Consider the following 23,542-nt stretch of genomic DNA (forward strand, 5'->3'; position numbering starts at 1 on the left):
TGTTTTATGTTAGCATATTGTTTGTAGTGTTGCACGTTAGCGTATAGTTTGTATTGTTGTACATTAGCATATTGTTCGTATTGTTTTATGTTAGCATATTGTTTGTAGTGTTGCATGTTAGCATTTTGTTTGTAGTGTTGCACGTTAGCATATTGTGTGTGTTGTTTTATGTTAGCATATTGTGTGTATTGTTTTATGTTAACATAATGTTTGTGTTGTTTATGTTAGCATATTGTGTGTATTGTTTTATGTTAGCATATTGTTTGTAGTGTTGCACGTTAGCGTATAGTTTGTATTGTTGTACATTAGCATATTGTTCGTATTGTTTTATGTTAGCATATTGTTTGTAGTGTTGCACGTTAGCATTTTGTTTGTAGTGTTGCACATTAACATGTTTGTAGTGTTGCACGTTAGCATATTGTTTGTATTGTTGCATGTTAGCATATTGTGTGTATTGTTTTATGTGAGCATATTGTTTGTAGTGTTGCACGTTAGCATATTGTTTGTAGTGTTGCACATTAGCATATTGTTTGTATTGTTCTATGGTAGCATATTGTTTGTAGTGTTGCACGTTATCATTTTGTTTAAAAATGGGAGCCATTACCTCTCTGCTTGGCACTCAGCATCAAGGGTTGGAATTGGGGGTTAAATCACCAAAATGATTCCCGGGCGTGGCCACCGCTGCTGCTCACTCTTCACCTCACCTCCCAGGGGGTGATCAAGGGCGATGGGTCAAATGCAGAGCATAATTTCACCACACCAAGTGTGTGAGACAATCGTACCTTAACTTTACCTTCTAACATTAGCATAGTGTTTGTATTGTTTAAACCTCAGCATATTGTTTGTATTGTTTAAACCTGAGCATATTGTTTGTATTGTTACACGTTAGCGTAATCCTAGCTCACTGAGAGTGATGAGCAGGCGTCCATTAGCTGTCACATGACTTCACCTTGTCTGCTGCCTGATAGTCGTCTTTACAGACGAGGCTAACCGCTAATCGTGTCGTGGTAACACTTTTATTTTTAGGTTTTAATTATTTGGAACATGCATACAGTAACAATGTAGTACATCATATATTTAAGGATGTAATGATTGCTTTAAGTGGTATATTAGATCCATGAATTAACATTTCTAATACAGCCGTTGTATTATTCTTTTCAAGCATATTTCTTATCAGATTGGTCCTAAATAAAGCCTAAAATGGCCTAATGAACTACAAACATCAATTCTATAGTAGTATTGGACCACATCAATCAATATGGTGGCCACTGATTGGCTCAGCCTCAGGCAGTATGTCTGTATTGGGTTACAAGAGTGTTACTTTGTGTATAGAATATGAATCGATTGCGATCATGTCTGGAACAATAAAGAGCCATAAAAGACTGCACTAGTAAATATAAATCAAGTGTAAAAGAAGTTAAGTTATAACAATATTTAGTGATATTTCTAGGGATGAACAATATATTTTTTCTCTGTTTTTCAGGACCGATAAACAAATTGTTAATTATACTTATTGTTTAATGTAGATTTACAGTAGCTGCACACCTTTCTTTCAAAACACCGCCATCTTGGCGTCTCAGCCGGCTGATAAAGTTCGACGTGTTGAAGTGTGATGGGTATTTTTTCTCCATGTGGAAAGTTTGAAGAACATTTGGTCCAAATGGTACATTTTTTTACTATAAGCTCATGAGATCAGATTTATAGGTTTGATTCCTCATATCGGCCTTATAATATAAATAAATATAATAAATAAATCTACTTTTAGATACTGTGTGTGCGCGTGTGTGTCATATGATGAACAGCAAATGGCAAATGCTTTGGCCATATAAGGAAGAAGACTTTTGGGAGCTGGTGGGGTTAAAACAACAGTGGCCAAACGAGGGGGGGCATAGTGGGTAACCAACCACACACACACACACACACACACACACACACACACATTTGTGTCTGCTCTGAGTGCATTAAAGTGATTTATTTTGATGTTCACTGTATTTTTTTAACACTTATTGTATAAACAAACATAGTAACCATAAGTCACATGTTCAACTTTGACCTTATTTATATTCTTCACTACTTTATTGATGATTGATTGATTACTTAGACTATTTATAATCTTCATATTCTCCTTTTTACTACTTTATTAATAATTGATTGATTATTTAGACTATTTATATTCCTCATATTCTCTTTTTCACTACTTTATTGATGATTGATTATTTAAACTATTTCTATTAAAATTTTATTTTTCACTATATTGATGATTGATTGATTATTTAGACTTTATTTATATTCTTAATATTCTCTTTTTCACTACTTTATTGATGATTGATAGACTTTATTTCTATTAATATTCTCTTTTTCACTACTTTGATGATTGATTGATTATTTAGACTATTTATATTCTTCATATTCTCTTGTTCACTATACTGATGATTGATTGATTATTTAGACTTCTATTAATATTCTCTTTTTCACTACTTTATTGATGATTGAGTGATTATTTAGACTTCACTTCTATTATTATTCTCTTTTTCACTACTTTATTGATGATTGATTGATAATTTGGACTAACAGATAAAAAGTCATTGACATAAAGATGTCTTTCACAAAGGTAAAAAGGTCAACACAACATGTCAGAGGAAGTTTTAAAACGTAATTAAAAGTTTCATTTGTCATCATTCTTTTCTTACTTGCTTCCTTCATTCCTTCTGTACTTCCTTTCATTCTTTCCTTCGTATCCTTCATCGTTTCCTTCTTTTTTTTTCTTTTTTTTTTTTTTTCTTTTTTTTTGTCCTGTCCAGCTTCTCAGGCAAATCTTAAGTTGATGTAGATGCCCATGTCGGCTGTTCAGATTTACTTTACAAAAGAGAAGTGTAGGATACTTCTCTTGTTGCCTTATTTGTATTTGACTTTATTAAATGTATTTATATTATCATTTGGTGCAGCCGGGCCGGAGCAGGAGGGGATAGAAAGAGGGGGGGAAAAGAAGACAGAGGGGGAAATTGTGGGGACAAGAGGGGGCTTAGGATCATCGTTTCCTTCTTTACCTCTTTCTTCCTTCCTCGGTTACTTCTTTTGTACTTCCTTCCATTCTGGCTTCCTTCCTTCCTTTTTTCTTTCCTTACTGGTTTGCTTTCTTCCTTCCTTCCTTTCTTCTTTCATTGCTACCTTATTTTCTTTATTCCTGCTTTCCTTCCTTCTTTGATTCCTTCCTTCTATACCTTTTCCTTTTCTTCTTTCCTCCCTTGCTTCTTTCGTCGCTTCCTTCCATTCTTGTTTCCTTCCCTCCTTGCTTCCTGCCTTTTTTCTTTTGTTGCTATACCTTCAATTATTTATTTCTTCCTTCTTTCCTTCCTTTTTCCTTCCTTACTTGCTGCTTTTCTTCATTTTTTTTTTACTTTTCCTTCTTTCCTTCCTACTTTCTACCTTCATTCCGAGATGCCTTACACACTTCCTTCCTTATCTCTTCCTTGTTTTCTTTCTTTCTTCCTTCTTCCCTTGGTTCTTTCATAGCTAACTTCCTCTCTACCTTGCTTCCTTCTTTATTTTTTCTTCTTTACTCCCTTGCTTCTTGTGTTACTTCCTTCCGTTCTTGTTTCCTTCCCTGCTTGCTCACTTCCTTTCTTGCTTCCTTCCATCCTTGCTTCTTCCAATGCTACCTTCATTTCTTCCTGCTTTCCTTTCTACCTTCCTTCCTTCCTACTTGCTTCCTCTTTATCTTTTTTATTCCTTCCTCCCTTACTTATTTTGTTGTTTCCTTCCTTTCTGGTTTCCTTCTCTGTTTGCTTTCTTCCATCCTCCCTTGCTTCTTTTATTGCTACCTCCCTTTCTTTCTTCCTTGCGTCCTTCCTTTCTTCGTTCTTTACTTCCTTCGATCTTTCTTACCTTCATTCCTTGATTCCTAACTCACTTCCTTCCTTATATCTTCCTTCCTTCTTTCCTTCCTTCTATTTTTGCTTTATTTCTTCCTCCCTTGCTTCTTTTTTGCTACCTTCCTTTTTCTTCCTCCTTCCTTCCTTGCTTCCTTTTTGTTCTTTACTTCCTTCCTTCCATACCTTCATTCCTTACTTGCTTCCTTCTCCATTTCTTCCTTCCTTGTTTGCTTTTTTTCCTTCCTCCCTTGCTTCTTTCGTTGCTGCCTTCCTTCCTTCCTTTTTACCTTGCTTCCTCCTTTACCTCTTCATTCCTCGCTCGGTTCCTTCCCACCTTTCTTCCTAGTGTAGTGTTATTCGACCTAGTGTAGTGTTATTCGACGTTAAAGTGTTATTGTCTAAAAAGTATAGTAGTGCCTCAACTTACCAGGGAGTAAATTGTACTGTTTTGTAGATTGTGTTGTATACGTGGTGTAGTAAATTGTACTGTATTGTTGTGCAGCAAATGGACTATAAAGGTTTCCAGCTCTTCATGACTTCCTACCTGGACAAGAACATCCCTGAGCAGCTGTGTCAGCGCATTTTCACCTCCTTCAAGAGCAAGACAGGAAACATCTCTCCTGAACACCAACGTCCCACATCACACAACCTGCTGGGTCAGTCTACACACACACACTGCTACTACAGACACTACTACTACTACACACACTACTACTACACACACTACTACTACACACACTGCTAGACACACTACTACTACACACACTACTAGACACACTACTACTACTACTACACACTACTACTACACACACTACTACACACACTGCTACTACACACTACTACTACACACTGCTACACACACTACTACTACTACACGTACTACTACTACACACACCAGTGACGTGCAGTCACTAGAGGCAGGTGAGGCGGGGCCTCACCTGCCATCATGGAAAGAAAAAAAATGTAAAAAGAAAAAAAAAATTAAATTGTTATATGTATCTAGTGATTATACTATAAAGTTATTTTCCATTTAACTTCACCAGTTTTAGATTATTTTTATTCAAAATCGCTGAATTTTCACATTTGCCGTTCAAATACTGAGAAGAGACGGTGCGGTGAACAGCAGCCAGTTGAGGCACGTCACTCAGTGCCGCAACATGGATTGCGCAATGACTCGGCTAACTGCTGGCCTGCTGTGCAGTGAGACTGTATTGCTATATGAACTATATTATACATTTCATAGTTTAATTAGCTGAGGTATATAATGTATAGTGTATTTTGTCAACAACTGTATGTGTGTAAAGTATTTCTTGTGCTGAGCGATCATAAAACGGCTGCAAAAGACGCACTGTGTGAGGCTCGCCTCCTGCACCCCCGCCGTAGAATTGTCATATCAACTAAAGCCCACACTTAAACTTTCCACGTGCAAGATTGAATCTATTTTAAAAAATTATTTCATAAGAAGCCAAAAAGTGCAAAAACAATAATGTTGGTGTTGGAGGAGTTGTGAATTAGGTACACCTGCAGTCTGCAGGTGTACCCTTTTTGGCTTCTTATTAAATAACTTTTGTAACCTATTTTCATGGGCTTTCCTCTTTGTGATGTTAAGTTCCTGTTATGCGCTGTTATACAGTATATGCCTTGAGCTCTTATTTTGAAGGCGCTAAGAGCGGAAGTGATGTCACGTTGCGGAGGTTTTTGAAAGAAGGTAAATAAAGTGGTCCTCGTGTAAACTGGAGCCTCCGTGTTTGTTATTTTGTAGTTTCATACAGTATAGGCGACATTTATAAAGCAGGTTACACTGTTTTAAATAGATTCAATCTTGCACGTGGAAAGTTTAAGTGAGGGCTTTAGTTGCGGCGCATGGACTTAATTTCCAAGTAAAGCTAAGAACATAATAACGTTTTTTTAATTAAATGTGCTTTTTTGTGTGCTACAGTTTGTATGTATATGTTAAGTTAAAGTACCAATGATTGTCACACACACACTAGGTGTAATGAAATTTGTCCTCTGCATTTGACCCATCCCCTTGATCACCCCCTGGGAGGTGAGGGGAGCACTGGGCAGCAGCGGCGCCGCACCTGGGAATCATTTTTGGTGATTTAACCCCCAATTCCAACCCTTGATGCTGAGTGCCAAGCAGGGAAGAATGCTGGTATGAGCTTTTAAACATAACCCGTTAACTGCTGCCAATCAAATGGTGAATAAGATACTCTTTAGGGTTCATATGTTTGTAAATCTGACTGTGATGAAGTCAGTGCCTCACCAGCCATCAACCTCACCGCACGTCACTGACACACACTACTACACACACTGCTACACACGCTGCTACTACTACACACACTGCTATACACACTACTACAAGTACACACTACTACACACACACCAACATCCCACATCACACAACCTGCTGGGTCAGTCGACACACTACTACACACACTGCTACACACACTACTAGACACACTACTACTACATATGCTGCTACTACTACACTCTGCTAAAAACACTACTACTACTACTACTACTACTACTACTACTACTACTACTACACACACTACTACTACATGCTGCTACTGCACACACTGCTACACACACTGCTACTACTACACACACACTACTACTACTACTACTACTACTACTACTACACACACTACTACTACATGCTGCTACTGCACACACACTGCTACACACACTGCTACTACTACACACACTACTGCTACACACACTACAACTTCACACAACAACACACACTACTACAACTACACACTGCTACACAAACACTACTACTACTACTACACACACTGCTACTACTACTACACACTGCTACACATCCTACTACTACACACACTACACTACTACTACTACTACAAACACTACTACTACACACTGCTACACACACTACACTACTACTACACACACACCAACATCCCACATCACACAACCTGCTGGGTCAGTCGACACACTACTACACACACTACTACTACACACTGCTACTACACACTACTACACACACTGCTATACACGCCACTACTACACACATTACTACAAACACTACTACTACACACACTACACTACTACTACACACACACACCAACATCCCACATCACACAACCTGCTTGCTGGGTCAGTCGACACGCACTACTACCAGACACACTGCTACACACACTACTAGACATAATACTCCAACACACACTACTACTACTACTACACTCTGCTACAAACACTACTACTACTACACGCTGTTACTGCACACACCAACATCCGACATCACACAACCTACTGGGTCAGTCGACACACACACACTACTACTACTACTACTACACACACCGCAACTACACACACTACTACACACGCTACTACATATTCTACACACACTACTGCACACACTAATACACTCACTGCTACACACACAACTACTACACACCCTGCTAAACACACTACTACACGTACTACACACACTACTACTACACACACTGCTACACACTCTACTACACTTATTACTAAACATTCTACACACACACTATTACACGCACACATAGTATTTATATATATTGTTGTGTGCAGACAAATAGTATTTCTATATATTATATTGTTGTGTGCAGACAAATAGTATTTATGTATATTCTTATATTGTTGTGTGCAGACAAATAGTATTTGTGTATATTATATTGTTGTGTGCAAACAAATAGTATTTATATGTATTATCATATTGTTGTGTGCAGACAAATAGTATGTATGTGTATTATTATATTGTTGTGTGCAGACAAATAGTATTTATATGTATTATCATATTGTTGTGTGCAGACAAATAGTATGTATGTGTATTATTATATTGTTGTGTGCAGACAAATAGTATGTATGTGTATTATTATATTGTTGTGTGCAGACAAATAGTATTTGTATATATTATATTGTTGTGTGCAGACAAATTGTATTTATATGTATTATTATATTGTTGTGTGCAGACAAATAGTATTTATATATATATTGTGTGCAGACAAATAATATTTATATATATTATATTGTTGTGTGCAGACAAATAGTATTTATATGTATTATTATATTGTTGTGTGCAGACAAATAGTATTTATATGTATTATTATATTGTTGTGTGCAGACAAATAGTATTTATATGTATTATTATATTGTTGTGTGCAGACAAATAGTATTTATATATATATATATATATTGTTGTGTGCAGACAAATAATATTTATATATATTATATTGTTGTGTGCAGACAAATAGTATTTGTGTATATTATATTGTTGTGTGCAGACAAATAGTATTTATATGTATTATCATATTGTTGTGTGCAGACAAATAGTATGTATGTGTATTATTATATTGTTGTGTGCAGACAAATAATATTTATATATATTATATTGTTGTGTGCAGACAAATAGTATTTATATATATTCTTATATTGTTGTGTGCAGACAAGTAGTATTTATATATATTATATTGTTGTGTGCAGACAAATAGTATTTATGTATATTCTTATAATATAACTGGGGATGTTTACTGTTCCCATTTGTACTGATATTCGATATGGGGACTCAAAGGTACTCCTTTTTGGTACTTTTGTGTGTGTTGATAAATATTAATTGTTTTTGATAATAAAATTTAATTTTTTATTACAACATTTAAAGCTCATTATGACAACTGCTGTCCAGTTGTTTATTATCACATTGCTGAGTCCCCAAGACAGTTGCAAGTCCAAGACATTAGATGGCAGTAGTTTATGGTGTGTTTTTGCTGTTCCTTGTTGCGCCCTAAAAAGTGTTAATACTGTAATTATTGTACTTATTACACACCAGCTGACTGTTTGATTGTAACGTGCATCTTGGTTGTAGTTTTCATGAGCAAACTTGGAGGTGTTAAAATCGCCATGTAAAAATCGCTCATGTTAAACCGTAGGATGTCAATAGCAAAGCCAGTGTATATTAGCATCAAGCTTGCGTATTGTTGGAAAAGTGGAGCCTTACTCAACTCACTTGCGTCAATTACTTTGTTGGCATTGAAAATTGCAACATTACCTCGAGGTAGTTTAGCTGAGTCCGCTCTCAGTGCCGCTGGAGAGATCGGCAAGTGTTGAAGTGCGACGAGCCCACGACCGGGCGTGATGTCACGCACAACGCAGGTGACATAACACCGCACCGTTGGATCTACGTGAATCGCTAAACTGGCAAGATTAAGTCGGTGCGTGCGTTTTATTGTTTATGTATGTATTTATATACATATATATAATAAAGTTGTTTACCTGCACACATAGATACACTATATTGCCAAAAGTAATTGGCCACCAGCCTTGACTCACATATGAACTTGAAGTGCCATCCCTTTCCTAACCCAAAGGGTTCAATATGATGTCGGTCCACCTTTTGCAGCTATTACAACTTCAACTCTTCTGGGAAGGCTGTCCACAAGGTTGCGGAGTGTGTTTTTAGGAATTTTCCACCATTCTTCCAAAAGCGCATTGGTGAGGTCACCCACTGATGTTGGTCGAGAAGGCCTGGCTCTCGGTCTCTGTTTTAATTAATCCCAAAGGTGTTCTATTGGGTTCAGGTCAGGACTCTGTGCAGGCCAGTCAAGTTCATCCACACCAGACTCTGTCATCCATGTCTTTATGGACCTTGCTTTGTGCACTGGTGCACAGTCATGTTGGAAGAGGAAGGGGCCCGCTCCAAACTGTCCCCACAAGGTTGTGGGCATGGAATTGTCCAAAATGTTTTGGTATTCTGGAGCATTCAAAGTTCCTTTCACTGGAACTAAAGGGCCATGCCCAACTCCTGAAAAACAACCCCACACCATAATTCCTCCTTCACCAAATTTCACACTCGGCACAATGCAGTCCGAAATGTACCGTTCTCCTGGCAACCTCCAAACCCAGACTGGTCCATCAGATTGCCAGGTGGAAAAGCGTGATTCATCACTCCAGAGAAGGCGTCTCCACTGCTCTAGAGTCCAGTGGCGATGTGCTTTACACCACTGCATCCGACACTTTGCATTGGACTTGGTGATGTATGGTTTAGATGCAGCTGCCCGGCCATGGAAACCCATTCCATGAAGCTCTCTGCGTACTGTACGTGGGCTAATTGGAAGGTCACATGAGGTTTGGAGCTCTGTAGCAACTGACTGTGCAGAAAGTCTTTGCACTATGCACTTCAGCATCCGCTGACCCCTCTCTGTCAGTTCACGTGGCCTACCACTTGGTGGCTGAGTTGCTGTTGTTCCCAAACTCTTCCATTTTCTTATAATAAAGCCAACAGTTAACTTTGGAATATTTAAGAGGGAGGAAATTTCACGACTGGATTTGTTGCACAGGTGGCATCATATGACAGTTCCACGCTGGAAATCACTGATTCCCATTCTTTCACAAATGTTTGTAGAAACAGTCTCCATGCCTAAGTGCTTGATTTTATACACCTGTGGCTGGGCCAAGTGATTAGGACACCCGATTCTGATCATTTGGATGGGTGGCCAAATACTTTTGGCAATCTAGTGTATATCTCTAATTTAATTTTGGAAGGGCTTATGTAAAGATGTCAAACAAATACTAATATGATTCAATTTAAGAGGCTGTGAAGGGTTTACAAAGTACAAGGAAGAAGAATCTTGATAAACATCTTGAACTTTGTGGAAAATGAGATATTATGTATCTCATATGTGAATTATGACTGGCTTAACTATTAGGTGAACTGCTGTATTCATTGGTGTACATGTTGTTACAATTACAAGGTCAGAACAGGAATGTATGTTGGAAAATGGATAGGATTAATTAATTCTTCCCTTTTTGAACATGTAAAGAGAAATGAAAATATGTAAATATTATATGATGTGTCACATTGTATCTGTTCACATGTTTAAAATAAATTATACTAGACTCATCATTGATAATCATGATAATAAATAAAATAGGAAAAGTCCAAATACAATCAATTATGAAAAGGAAATAAATCATTCATTAACTCTCTTCTTCCCGTTTGTGAATAATGTAACTAAACAAAAATTGTTTCCAATCACGAGTCATCCGTCACTGCCCCCTGCTGGTCGACATTCGAAAATACTTAACCTATTTTCAACTTGTGAGAATGCTCCATTTTATGTAAATAAAATACATGAACTTTTTTTTTAATCATAAAAGAATAGTTTAAAAGTGTTGAAAATAATTCACATGTTTATACTTGACACTTGACGATTTAAAAAATTGTTAAAAGTTGGGGAAAAAAAACTATTATGACAGTGAAATAAATAAAATATTTTTTTTACACTTATCTGACAGTTAGGAATGGACAATGTTTAAACCAGGGGTGCCCATTACGTCGATCGTGGAGAGTGTGTCAGTCGACCGCTAGCCAAGCATTGAAAAAATAGATCTAAAAATTTGCGATCATAAATCTTCACTATGACGTCACTTTCTTCACTTGATTGACATTCAAGATATTGTGAGATGATGTTGGCTGCTGCCAGATTAGTGTGAAGGAAGAAAAAGATTGTCAGGAAGGCGAGGAACACTTTTTATTTCATCCGTACCTCCCGTCAAAAGCCTAAAGACTGACCGCACAGTTCCTGGCATCACAATAAAAGTGCTGCTCCATCCTGCCTGCGCTAACAAAATAAGAGTCTCAGAAAGCTGGCGCGCACAAGCTAGCAAGCTACGGAGTTTGCCGTCAATGTATTTCTTGTAAAGTGTATAAAAACGAGTATGAAGCTGGACTAATTAGATGCCAAAAACCAACCACTTTCATGTGGTGTTGGACAGAAAGGTGGACTTTTTTTCTCCTCCACAATGTAAAATCGAAAATGTGGAAGTTGTCAGCACTACTGTGAAGCTTGTCTGATTCCAATCAATGCAAGTCATCAGAATCAGGTAATACACTAACTTATATTCTTGTCTTCATGAAAGAAGGGAATCTATATGTTAAACATACATGTATTTTGTACACCATTAACGTGAACAAAAAAGGTCAAAATAAATAAATATAAATTATATATATATATATATATATATATATATAAATGTATATGTGTGTATGTATGTATGTATAAGGTAGATCATCTCGACTTGGTCGTTTAAAAAGTAGCTTGCCTGCTGTAAAGTGTGGGCACCACTGGTTTAAAGGTTAAAATAAATCACAATGTTAAAATAAATAGATGAATGATTAAGCAAGGAATAACTGTAGAAATATGTAAATACAATATTCATGAGGGGTGTCTTAAAATAGTAGAAGATTGGATTCAAATCCGCTACACCTCGCTGATACCGAAGGGTGGACCCCGACTTAAACAAGTTGAAAAACGTATTCGGGTGTTACCATTTAGTGGTCAATTGTACGGAATATGTACTTCACTGTGCAACCTACTAATAAAAGTCTCAATCAATCAATTAAAGTACATGTCAAACTACTTCCTTAACGTAAATGACCGCCATAACCACAACACCAGGGAGAGCTCCACTAACCACGTTAAACCCAGATTCCGGTCTAACAAAGGTCTTAACTCATTCTCCTTCTATGCCACATCAATGTGGAATGCACTCCCAACATGTGTAAAAGAAAGGGCATCTCTATCCTCCTTCAAAACTGCACTAATACAACACCTCCAGTCAACCTCAACCCTAAACTAACACTCTCCCCGGATTGTTAATAATCAAATGTAAATAATCAAATGCAGATACTTATTCTTATGCTTTCTGATCTCTCTCTCTCTATGTGCACTACTTGCTGTACATATCCTACCAAGTCAGTCCTACACTGTTTCAATATCCATTTCTCTGATGATGCAATTGTTGTTGAATGTAGTGTTGATATCAACCAAACCTAACCCCCCTACCCCTCCTCATCCCATACCCCGGATTGTAAATAATGTAAATAAGGCAATGTATATACTCTGATGATTATCTTGTGTGATGACTATATTATGATGATAGTATATATCTGTATCATGACTTAAACAAGTTGAAAAACTTATTCAGGTGTTACCATTTAGTGGTCAATTGTACGGAATATGTACTTCACTGTGCAATCTACTAATAAAAGCCTCAATCAATCGACATAGCTGAAGACTTTTAAGACATTTTTCACTTTACCGTCAAAGTTTAGGAACTTGAAGCTACTTGTTGGTTTTTATTATCAGCTGCTCAACTTGATGACGTTCCTCCTCCATCTTGTGCCCAAGGCATGAATGGTAGAAGCACCCCGTCTGTGATGTTGGGACACTGCCCCGAGCACGCGGGCAGCACGGGCCCCGCCTCGTCCCCTTGTTGGTCTCGCTCCTCCTCACGGAGGTCCACGGCTGAGGCTGGCACTCCGGAGGGGCCGTGCCGCTCCCCGTCTGGTCGGGTCAGACCCGACAACACCCCGACCCCCGACGTCGAAGCACCCAGGTTGCCTGTGTCGCCCCCCAAACTTTCCCCCGGTGAACTTTCTTTTCCATAATAAGACAAAAAGTTCAGCAGATATCGACATTAAAGCCCGCGTTTGTGTCTGCAGAGAGAAGTGAGAAACTTCCGTCTCTCCCAAGGAGCCCGTCGCCCCACAGGGGGTCCCCGCAGCCCCAGGTGGTCTTTCTCAAGGACATCGTCTGCTACCTGTCTCTCCTGGAGCGCGGGACGCCCGAGGACAAGCTGGAGTGTGAGTGACATGTCACCAGCCTTTGCAGGCCGCCACTAGGTGGTGGTGTTTTTATCATACTTCAAATACAGAGATAGTCCAAAAGTAATGATTCTTTCTGACGCTACAACGCCCTTGTTGTCACTTTTGATACAATACGTTTATATATCATGTCCACAGAGCTGGAGCCTACATTAGTTTGGCAATTAAAACTAACGATGATGGCGGTCACAGAACACCGTCCTCAGTCACGGCACACACACACACACACACACACGTATGAGGGGCCGTTAGGGACATTATTCAGAATTACCTCGTGCATACACTGCTTAAATGCTCCCACATAAACAACTGAAAAAGTATTCTCTCACAAACACACACAACTGAAATGCTCTCATACACACAACTGAAACTTTCTCATACACAACTGAAAAGCTCTCATACACACAACTGAAACACTCTCATACACACAACTGAAATGTTCTCATACACACAACTGAAATGCTCTCATGCACACTATTGAAACGCTCTCATTCACATTACGGAAACACTGATACACACTACTGAAATGCTCTCATACACACCACTCAAACGCTCTCATACACACCACTCAAACGCTCTCATACACACCACTCAAACGCTCTCATACACACAACTGAAACGCTCTCATACACACAACTGAAACGCTCTCATACACAGCTGAAACGCTCTCATGCACACTATTGAAACTCTCTCATGCACACTATTGAAACGTTCTCATACACAACTGAAACGTTCTCATGCACACTATTGAAACGCTCTCATGCACACTATTGAAACGCTCTCATACACATTATTGAAACGCTCTCATACACACAACTGAAACGTTTTCATACACACAACTGAAACACTAATTTCTTCAGCATTTGCTGTGTCGTTCTAATACAGTAACAACAAGTTTAAGCAAAAAAATCAAAAAAAAAAAAAAGTGCAACAATTCTGAATCAAAGAGGTTGTGCACAGGCAACATATCTTTGGGGGAACATCTAACCCCAGTTTTCCAGTCACGAAAGTTTTTTCCACCAGAACCTCCTGTGTGATGTGAATTATATTTATATAGGGCTTTTCTCTAGTGACTCAAAACGCTTTACATAGTGAAAACCCAATATCTAAGTTACATTTAAACCAGTGTGGGTGGCACTGGTAGGTAAAGTGTCTTGCCCAAGGACACAACGGCAGTGACTAGGATGGCGGAAGCGGGGATCGAACCTGCAACCCTCAGGTTGATGGCACGGCCACTCTACCAACCGAGCTATACCGCCCCTCTGTTTTCAGGTCAACTCTGTGGTTCTGTGCAAGTTAGTATACACTGCTATCATCTATGCAACCTTTCCCAGTTTGCAAGTTGACCGCTAGCTTCTCCGTGTAACAACACTGTCCTTATGTGTTTGGGTCATCTCATATTTACTGAAGATGACTGACACTTTCAACCATGTACATGTATTCAGTGTTTGTTGTGTCATTCTAATACCGTGCCAAAGTGCATAAATCTTTTGATCACGCACCCTCATGACAGGAACTTCCTGGGGGCCAGGCCCCCAATATTCTTCAAACCTAGTAACTCCCCTGGTGTCAGTTCTATGATTAACCACATTCCTCCCTAAAATTGATAAACAGCTCTGATAAATGTTTATGTTACTTAAAATAAAACTTTTACCCAAACATTTAATGGAGTTAAATATAAATAAGGCAACAAGGGAAATGTCCCACACTTCTCCTTTCTAAAGTGAATCTGTCCAGCCGATATGATCATTACATGAACAATGTGATTGGCCTGAGTGGCTGGACAGGACAGATAAATAAGTAAATAAATAAATATATAATTTTTATTAAAAAACATTCTTACGAGCGCTGTGAATCTTTGGGCACCACAGGATTCGATTTGCGGTGTTAAAAAAAATAAATATATATATATATATATATTTATGTATTTTTTTTAATCGATTTTTGACTTTTTGTAATCGATTAGGAATCATTACAAATAAGAATTGCGATTTATTTGAAAATCTTTTTTTTTGACATCCCTATTCTTTACACTTCTGAGTCTCATTTGCAAGTATTATAGACTTTGCGTGCAGTTGCAATTCCAAGACTTTAGATGGCAGTAGTGTATAGAGGAAGCCAGTAAGTAGTCTTTGTTATTAAGTTGAATGTGTCAGTCTTGTATTTTCTTGAGTCCTACGAAATGTTTCTACTGCAAGTATTGTACTAATTACACACCAGCTGTTTGACTGTAACATGCACCTGAGTTGTAGTTTTCATTAACACATTTGGAGGTGTTGAAATCGGCATGTGAAATCGCTAGAGATGTCGTGGATCGGGCCCCATATTTTCCTTTTTTAACTGATCAGCTGATAGACTTAGACTAGACTTAGACTTAGACTTCCTTTTTATTGTCATTCAAATTTGAACTTTACAGCACAGATAAGAACGATATTTCGTTACATAAGCTCATGGTAGTGCAGGATAAAAAAGCAATACGGTGCATATATAAATAAATAAATATATATAAATATATATATATACATATAAATAAATATATATAAATAAATAAATAGATTACTGTATAGATAAATGTATTGCATATATTTTTATATTGCATGTATACGTATATTGCATATATATTTGTTGAGCCCAACCGATCTTAACCGCAGTGTTTACATGCGGCTACATGAAAGATTCCTTCAAAAGGGAAACAGACTTACGTTTACATTTACATATTCCTTGTTACACACATGCAGGAGTTGCATGAACTTCAGGGTGCATGTCTCGCCAGAACACCGGCTCCAACTCGAGAACAGGCTGCAGCCAACATGTCTATTCTACTGTACAGTGCAAAGCCGCTTTTAAGATACTAGTCCTCCCCACCATAGCGGACAATAAACAGTTTCTTTAAAGTAGTGGTATCACTGGAGGACTATTAGAAAAGAAATGGCTTAGCTTGACACACACCCACACCAAGCAAGACGACGCGAGAAGCTAACCGCTAAAGCGTCAATGTAAAGTAGGAGTGATCGATCCAGATGTCGATGCTATCCATACCTAGTAGAGTATCAGTGTAAAAATGTATACACTTTTTAAAGCCAATTTTGCAGCTGTACACCCCAGAGTCATATAACTTATAACTTGACAAATGCAAGTATTTTAAAGCCAATTTTGCAGTTGTACACCTCAGTCGTATAACTTATAACTTGAAACATGCTAACTTTTAGCAAGCTAACTTTTTAAGACAATTTTGCAGCCGTACACCTCAGTCATATAACTTACTTGACACATTCTGTTAGCATGCTAACTTTTTAGGCTGATTTTGCAGCCGTACACCTCAGAGTCGTATAGCTTATAACTTGACACATGCTAACTTTTAGCAAGCTAACTTTTTAAGACAATTTTGCAGCCGTACACCTCAGTCATATAACTTGTTACTTGACACATTCTGTTAGCATACTAACTTTTTAGGCTGATTTTGCAACCAAACACCTCAGTCTTATAACTTGTTACTGGACAAATGCTAACTGTTTGCATACGAAAATTAGCACGCTAATGCTACCATACTAACTTTAGGAAGTACATCATGAGATGTTCTGTTTTCCAGTCATGTTCCGGCTCTACGACAGGGATGGTAACGGCGTCCTGGACAATTCTGTGAGTGGCACTCCCACCCCAATCTTCTTCTGTTTTCTATCCTGTGCCGCCAAGAATAGAAAACTAGGCTGGCATAAACAAAACCCTCTTCTGGACTTTCTAGTTTTCACACGACACGCAGGCCTTGTTTGTGTAAGTCTGTCCTCTTTGGGTAGGAGCTGGACCGCATCATCAGTCAGATGGTGCACGTGGCCGAATACCTGGAATGGGACTCTACAGAACTGCGGCCGGTGAGTGCCGAGCGAACACATTTATCACGTAAAATATGTAAACACCATGACAGTGAGGTGCCAAACACAAACTGGCTGGACACTTTATTAGGCACGCGTGTGACAATGTTGGCGACACTTTCAGATTCTGAAGGAAATGATGGAGGAGATCGACTACGACCGAGATGGGACCGTCACGCTGGAGGAGTGGATCCGAGGAGGCCTGACCACCATCCCCTTACTGGTGCTGCTGGGCATGGACACGGTTTGTGCTGTTTTTTTATTTTTATTTTTACATGAGGAAACTTTTGTACATTTGTAGAGAACCGTCCATTAATTAGAAAATGATGGTGTTGTAAAACTATTTTATTTATTCACTTATTAAAATTATTAAAAAGTAAACATTAAAAATATTTTTATTAAATAAAAAAATATATAACAATTTAAAATAAATACTTAAAAAAGATATATATATTTTAGAAAAATAAATAAAAGTCTTAAATTAGTGTTTCTTTAACCATTGGAACGATCTGTTTCTCAGCCGGAGTCTTTACGGGGCGCAAGGGTACTCTGTTGTAATACACTTTTCCACCACTTGTGGCAGAAATGACAAGAAGTCGGGAGTTCGTCACGGCGTCCAAACATTTTGCCCTGGGGGCCACATTGGACTAAAACAATTGGTTGAGGGCTGTAAAATTGTCTAAAAAACTTAGCATGCTAACAGTTAGCATGTGTCAAGTAACAAGTTATATAACTCTGGAGTGTACGGCTGCAAAATTGGCTTTAAAAAGGTAGCTTGGTAACAGTTAGCATGTGTCAAGTTATAAGTTATATGACTGATGTATACGGCTGCAAATTTGTCTTAAAAAGTTAACATGCTAACAGTTGGCATGTGTCAAGTAACAAGTTGTATGACTCTGAGGTGTACGGTTGCAAATTTGGCTTTAAAAAGTTAACTTGCTGAAGTTAGCATGTGTGAAGTTATAAGTTATACGACTCTGATGTATACGGCTGCACAACTGACTAAAAAAGTTAGCAGGCTAAAAGTTAGCATGTGTCAAGTAACACGTTAAATGACTCTGAGGTGTACGGCTGCAAAATTGGCAAAAAAAAAAGTTAGCTTGCTAACAGTTAGCGTGTGTCAAGTAACTTGTTATATGACTCTGAGGTGTATGGCTGCAAAATTGGCTTAAAAAGTTAGCATGTGTCGAATTATAAGTTATACGACTGTGACGTATACGTCTGCAAAATTGGCTAAAAAAGTTAGCATGCTAACAGTTAAAATGCGTCAAGTAACAAGTTATATGATTGAGATGTACGGCTACAAAATTGGCTTTAAAAAGTTAGCTTGCTGAAGTTAGCATGTGTCAAGTTATAAGTTATACGACTCTGACGTATACGGCTGCAAAATTGGCTCCAAAAGTTAGCATTCTAACAGTTAGCATGTGTCAAGTAACACGTTATATAACTGTGTATGGCTGCAAAATTGGCTTAAAAAGTTAACTTGCTGAAGTTAGCATGCTAACAGATAGCATTTTTCAAGTAAGACATTATAAGACTGAGGTGTTGAAAAGCTGAAAAAGTTACCAAGCTAATAGAATGCGTCAAGTAACACGTTAAATGACTCTGAGGTGTACGGCTGCAAAATTGGCAAAAAAAAAAAGTTAGCATGATGACAGTTAGCATCTGTCCAGTTATAAATTATATGACTGACGTTTACAGCCGCAAAATTAGTGTGTGTCAAGCAGAGGTGGGTAGTAACGTGCTACATTTACTTCGTTACATCTACTTGAGTATCTTTTGGGATAGATTGTACTTCTAAGAGTAGATTTAATGCAACATACTTTTACTTTTACTTGAGTATATTTAGAGAGAAGAAACACTACTTTTATTTCGCTCCATTTATCTACATTCAGCTCGCTACTCGCTACTGATTTTTATCGATCTGTTAATGCACGCTTTGTTTGTTTTGGTTTGTCAGATAGACCTTCAAAGTAGGATCTATCGCATGCCTGCGTTTCACCAATCAAATACAGTCACTGGTGACGTTTGACTCCGTTTCACCAATCACATGCAGTCACTGGAGACGTTTGACTCCGTTTCACCAATCAAACAGAGCCAGGCGGTCACGTGATTAACTGCACATAAAGTTTCAGCGGCAATCAAAAAGCTTAAGCTTACATGAACTGAACGTCAAATTTGAGGAAGTAATGGTAAGTAATGTTAGTAGATATTTTGTCTGTCACCGTAGGCTGATTGTTAGCTTCCCTGCTATGAATCACTGTCAAATGTACATCGTGTGGGTATAATTTATTAACGCAGTGCAGCCTCATAGACACACGCACAGTCGCACACACATACATGCATGCATAGAAACACCAATCAGTGTGTTCCCAGGTGCAGCCCACACCTATCAGTTTATGGTTTGCGGAAAGGCTAACTTGTTATTTTCCTTTGTAATCTCTGCCTACTGAGCCTATGGTGCTGTTAAGTTATTGTGGCTCAATTTGCCTTAATTTTTTTTATGTTAATGTATTGTTATTTAATATATATTATTGTTTTAGTTGCTTAAGAGATATTCCTGGCTCTGAATTTGCTCATTGCTATTTTTATGTTTTTGTGCATTATTTGTTGCCGTCATCATTAAACGAACAGGTTACTCATCAGTTACTCAGTACTTGAGTAGTTTTTTCACAACATACATTTTACTTTTACTCAAGTAAATATTTGGGTGACTACTCCTTAATTATATTTGAGTAATAAATCTCTAAAGTAATAGTACTCTTACTTGAGTACAATTTCTGGCTACTCTACCCACCTCCGGTGTCAAGTAACAAGTTATATTACTCTGAGGTGCAAAATTGGCTTCAAAAGTTAGCTTGCTAACAGCTAGCATGCTAACAGTTGGCATTTGTTAAGAAATAAGTTTTAAGACTGAGGTGTTCGGCTGCAAAATCAGCTGAAAAGTTAGCATGCTAACAGTAACAGTAGGAGCAAGTGATACTGTATGACTCTGAGGTGTACGGCTGAGCCTCAAACGAGAGCACAGTCCATCGCGTACTTCTGAGTTGTGACGCTGCTATCTCGTCTTTTCTAGAACGTTCAGGAGGACGGTCAGCACGTTTGGCGCCTGAAGCACTTCAACAAGCCGGCCTACTGTAACTTGTGCCACGCCATGCTGCTGGGCGTACGCAAGCAGGGCCTCTGCTGCTGCTGTCAGTCCAACATGGCCAACGAGTGTGTGTGTGTGTCTTGTGTTACATGTACGACTTCTTGTACCCCCGCAGTGTGCAAGTACACCGTGCACGAGCGCTGCGTGTCCAAAAACATCGCCGCCTGCATCAGCACCTACGCCAAGTCTCGTAGACACACCCAGGTGAGCACACGCACACACACACTGTGACGTAGTGCTGTTTGATTGACTTTTGTGTGTGTGTGTGTAGGCCTTGCAGCACGTGTGGATGGAGGGTAACTCGCCCAGCAAGTGCGATCGCTGCCACAGGAGCATCAAGTGTTACCAAGGCCTCACCGGCCTCCACTGCGTGTGGTGCCACATCACTGTGAGTCATGCATTCATCCGTTCACTGTGTGGCTGGATGAGAGGTTGGATGCTGAGGGATGGATGAACGGAGGCGGACACAACACTTGAACGATGGCGGATGACTGCACTGTATTCGACATGAATGAATGGATGAGTGGAAACGAATGGATGCACATGCAAGGATGGATGGCCACAAGATGCATGTCACGATGGATGGATGGATGATGCATTTGGTGGTGGATGGATGAGATGATTAATTTTATGATGGATGCATGTGAGAATGAGGGATGAATGAATGAATGAAGCAGAATTCAGGTGATGAATAAATGAATAGATGATGCAGGAAGGTGCAAACAGGTGCAGTACCACAGATAACCACAAGATGTCCCCAGTGGCTAGGTTTTAGCTGTGTGCTCCTCAGAACACAAAGTGTAAGTACAATGTACAGTATGTATAGTATAAGTACAGTATATGTAATGTATAGCATAAGTACTGTAGCGTGTTTCCTACACAGTAGTATTAGTACTGCACTTTTGTCACAACTTCTTTACGCTTCCTGACTTTGTCGTCCTCAGCTGCACAACAAATGTGCTTCTCACCTGAAACCTGAATGTGATGGAGGAGCCTTGAAGGACCACACTCTACTTCCTTCTTACATCTGCCCCGCTGTCCTGGTGGGTCAAAAACACTCCTACACGAACCACTATACCGTTTTACTACCATTACACTTACAATCATTACACTTCTACATGAACCACTATAGTATGTTTAAAATCTTGACACTTCTACAGAACCCAAAACCAGTGAAGTTGGCACGTTGTGTAAATGGTAAATAAAAACAGAGGACAATGATTTGCAAATCCTTTTCACCCTATATTCAATTGAATAGACTGCAAAGACAATATACTTAACGTTCGAACTGGTAAACTTTGTTATTTTTTGCCAATATTAGCTCATTTGGAATTTGATGCCTGCAACATGTTTCAAAAAAGCTGGCACAAGTGGTAAACAAGACTGAGAAAGTTGAGGAATGTTAATTAAACACTTATTTGGAACATCCCACAGGTGAACAGGCTAATTGGGAACAGGTGGATGCCACGGTTGGGTTTAAAAGCAGCTTCCATGAAATGCTCAGTCATTCACAAACAAGGATGGGGCGAGGGTCACCACTTTGTGAGCAAATTGTTTAAAAACAACATTTCTCAACCAGTTATTGCAAGGAATTTAGGGATTTCACCATCTACGGTCTGTAAAATCATCAAAAGTTTCAGATAATCCAGAGAAATCACTGCATGTAAGCGGCAAGGCCGAAAACCAACATTGAATGCCCGTGACCTTGGATCCCTCAGGCGGTACTGCATCAAAAAGCGACATCAGTGTGTAAAGGATATCATTACATGGGCTCAGGAACACTTCAGAAAACCACTGTCAGTAACTACAGTTGGTCGCTACATCTGTAAGTGCAAGTTAAAACTCTACTATGCAAAGCCATTTATCAACAACACCCAGAAACGATTCGCTGGGCCGGAGCTCATCTAAGATGGACTGATGCAAAGTGGAAAAGTGTTCTGTGGTCTGACGAGTCCACATTTCAAATTTTTTTTGGAAACTGTGGACTAAAGAGGAAAATAATTATCCGGACTGTTCTAGGTGCAAAGTTGAAAAGCCAGCATCTGTGATGGTATGGGGGTGTATTAGTGCCCAAGGCATGGATGGGTAATTTACACATCTGTGAAGGCACCATTAATGCTGAAAGGTACATACAAGTTTTGGAGCAACATATGTTGCCATCCAAGCAAGGAATTTTTCATGGACGGCCCTGCTTGTTTCAGCAAGACAATGCCAAGCCACGTGTTACAACAGTGTGGCTTCGTAGTAAAATAGTGTGGGTACCAGACTGGCCTGCCTGTAGTCCAGATCTGTCTCCCATTGAAAATGTGCATTATGAAGCGTAAAATACTACGACGGAGACCCCGTACTGTTGAACAACTTAAGCTGTACATCAAGCAAGAATGGGAAATAATTCCACCTGAAAAGCGTAAAAAATTGGTCTCCTCAGTTCTCAAATGTTTACTGAGTGTTGTTAAAAGGAAAGGCCATGTAACACAGTGGTAAAAATGCCCCTGTGCCAACTTTTATGCAATATGTTGCTGCCATTAAATTCTAAGTTAATGATTATTTGGAAAAAAAAAAAAAAAGTTTCTCAGTTTAAACATTAAATATCTTGTCTTTGCAGTCTATTCAATTGAACATAAGTTGAAAAGGATTTGCAAATCATTGTATTCTGTTTTTATTTACCATTTACACAACGTGCCAACTTCACTGGTTTTGGGTTTCGTATATGAACCACTATAGCATGTTACAATCATTACACTTTGCGACCCTGAAAAGGACAAGCGGTAGAAAATGGATGGATGGATAGCTGAAGCACTATATGATGTTACACATTATGAAAATGGATGTGTTGAACATGTTGATTTAAATAAAGATCACATGTCACTTCCAGGTGTGAACAGAACTACTTTTAAGAAGTAGTCATATCTTTTATGATAGGATAGACTTTATTTACTCTAAAATTAGGATATTTCTGGCTTTCTATTTTCTTCATAATAATTATTCTCAACAC

At 38.7% G+C, this 23,542-nt stretch overlaps 1 protein-coding gene across 2 annotated transcripts in view; it reads left to right on the forward strand.

The window, feature by feature from the left end:
• The window catches only part of dgkg (diacylglycerol kinase, gamma), a 112,090-nt gene that overhangs the window by 25,216 nt on the left and 63,332 nt on the right, over positions 1 to 23,542 (forward strand). The window contains exons 7-16 of one of the 2 annotated variants that reach the window (XM_061970949.2): positions 4,375 to 4,528; positions 13,052 to 13,291; positions 13,366 to 13,506; positions 17,117 to 17,166; positions 17,322 to 17,396; positions 17,521 to 17,640; positions 20,473 to 20,590; positions 20,663 to 20,751; positions 20,819 to 20,935; positions 21,492 to 21,590. In XM_061970949.2, the coding sequence (XP_061826933.2) occupies positions 4,375 to 4,528; positions 13,052 to 13,291; positions 13,366 to 13,506; positions 17,117 to 17,166; positions 17,322 to 17,396; positions 17,521 to 17,640; positions 20,473 to 20,590; positions 20,663 to 20,751; positions 20,819 to 20,935; positions 21,492 to 21,590 (1,203 nt within the window). Of the gene's footprint in view, positions 1 to 4,374; positions 4,529 to 6,805; positions 6,822 to 13,051; positions 13,292 to 13,365; positions 13,507 to 17,116; positions 17,167 to 17,321; positions 17,397 to 17,520; positions 17,641 to 20,472; positions 20,591 to 20,662; positions 20,752 to 20,818; positions 20,936 to 21,491; positions 21,591 to 23,542 lie in introns of those variants that run through there. The other variant, XM_061970950.2, reaches the window with a different exon arrangement.

Source organism: Nerophis lumbriciformis, linkage group LG13 (genome assembly GCF_033978685.3).
Source record: "Nerophis lumbriciformis linkage group LG13, RoL_Nlum_v2.1, whole genome shotgun sequence".
Taxonomy (NCBI): Eukaryota; Metazoa; Chordata; class Actinopteri; order Syngnathiformes; family Syngnathidae; genus Nerophis; species Nerophis lumbriciformis.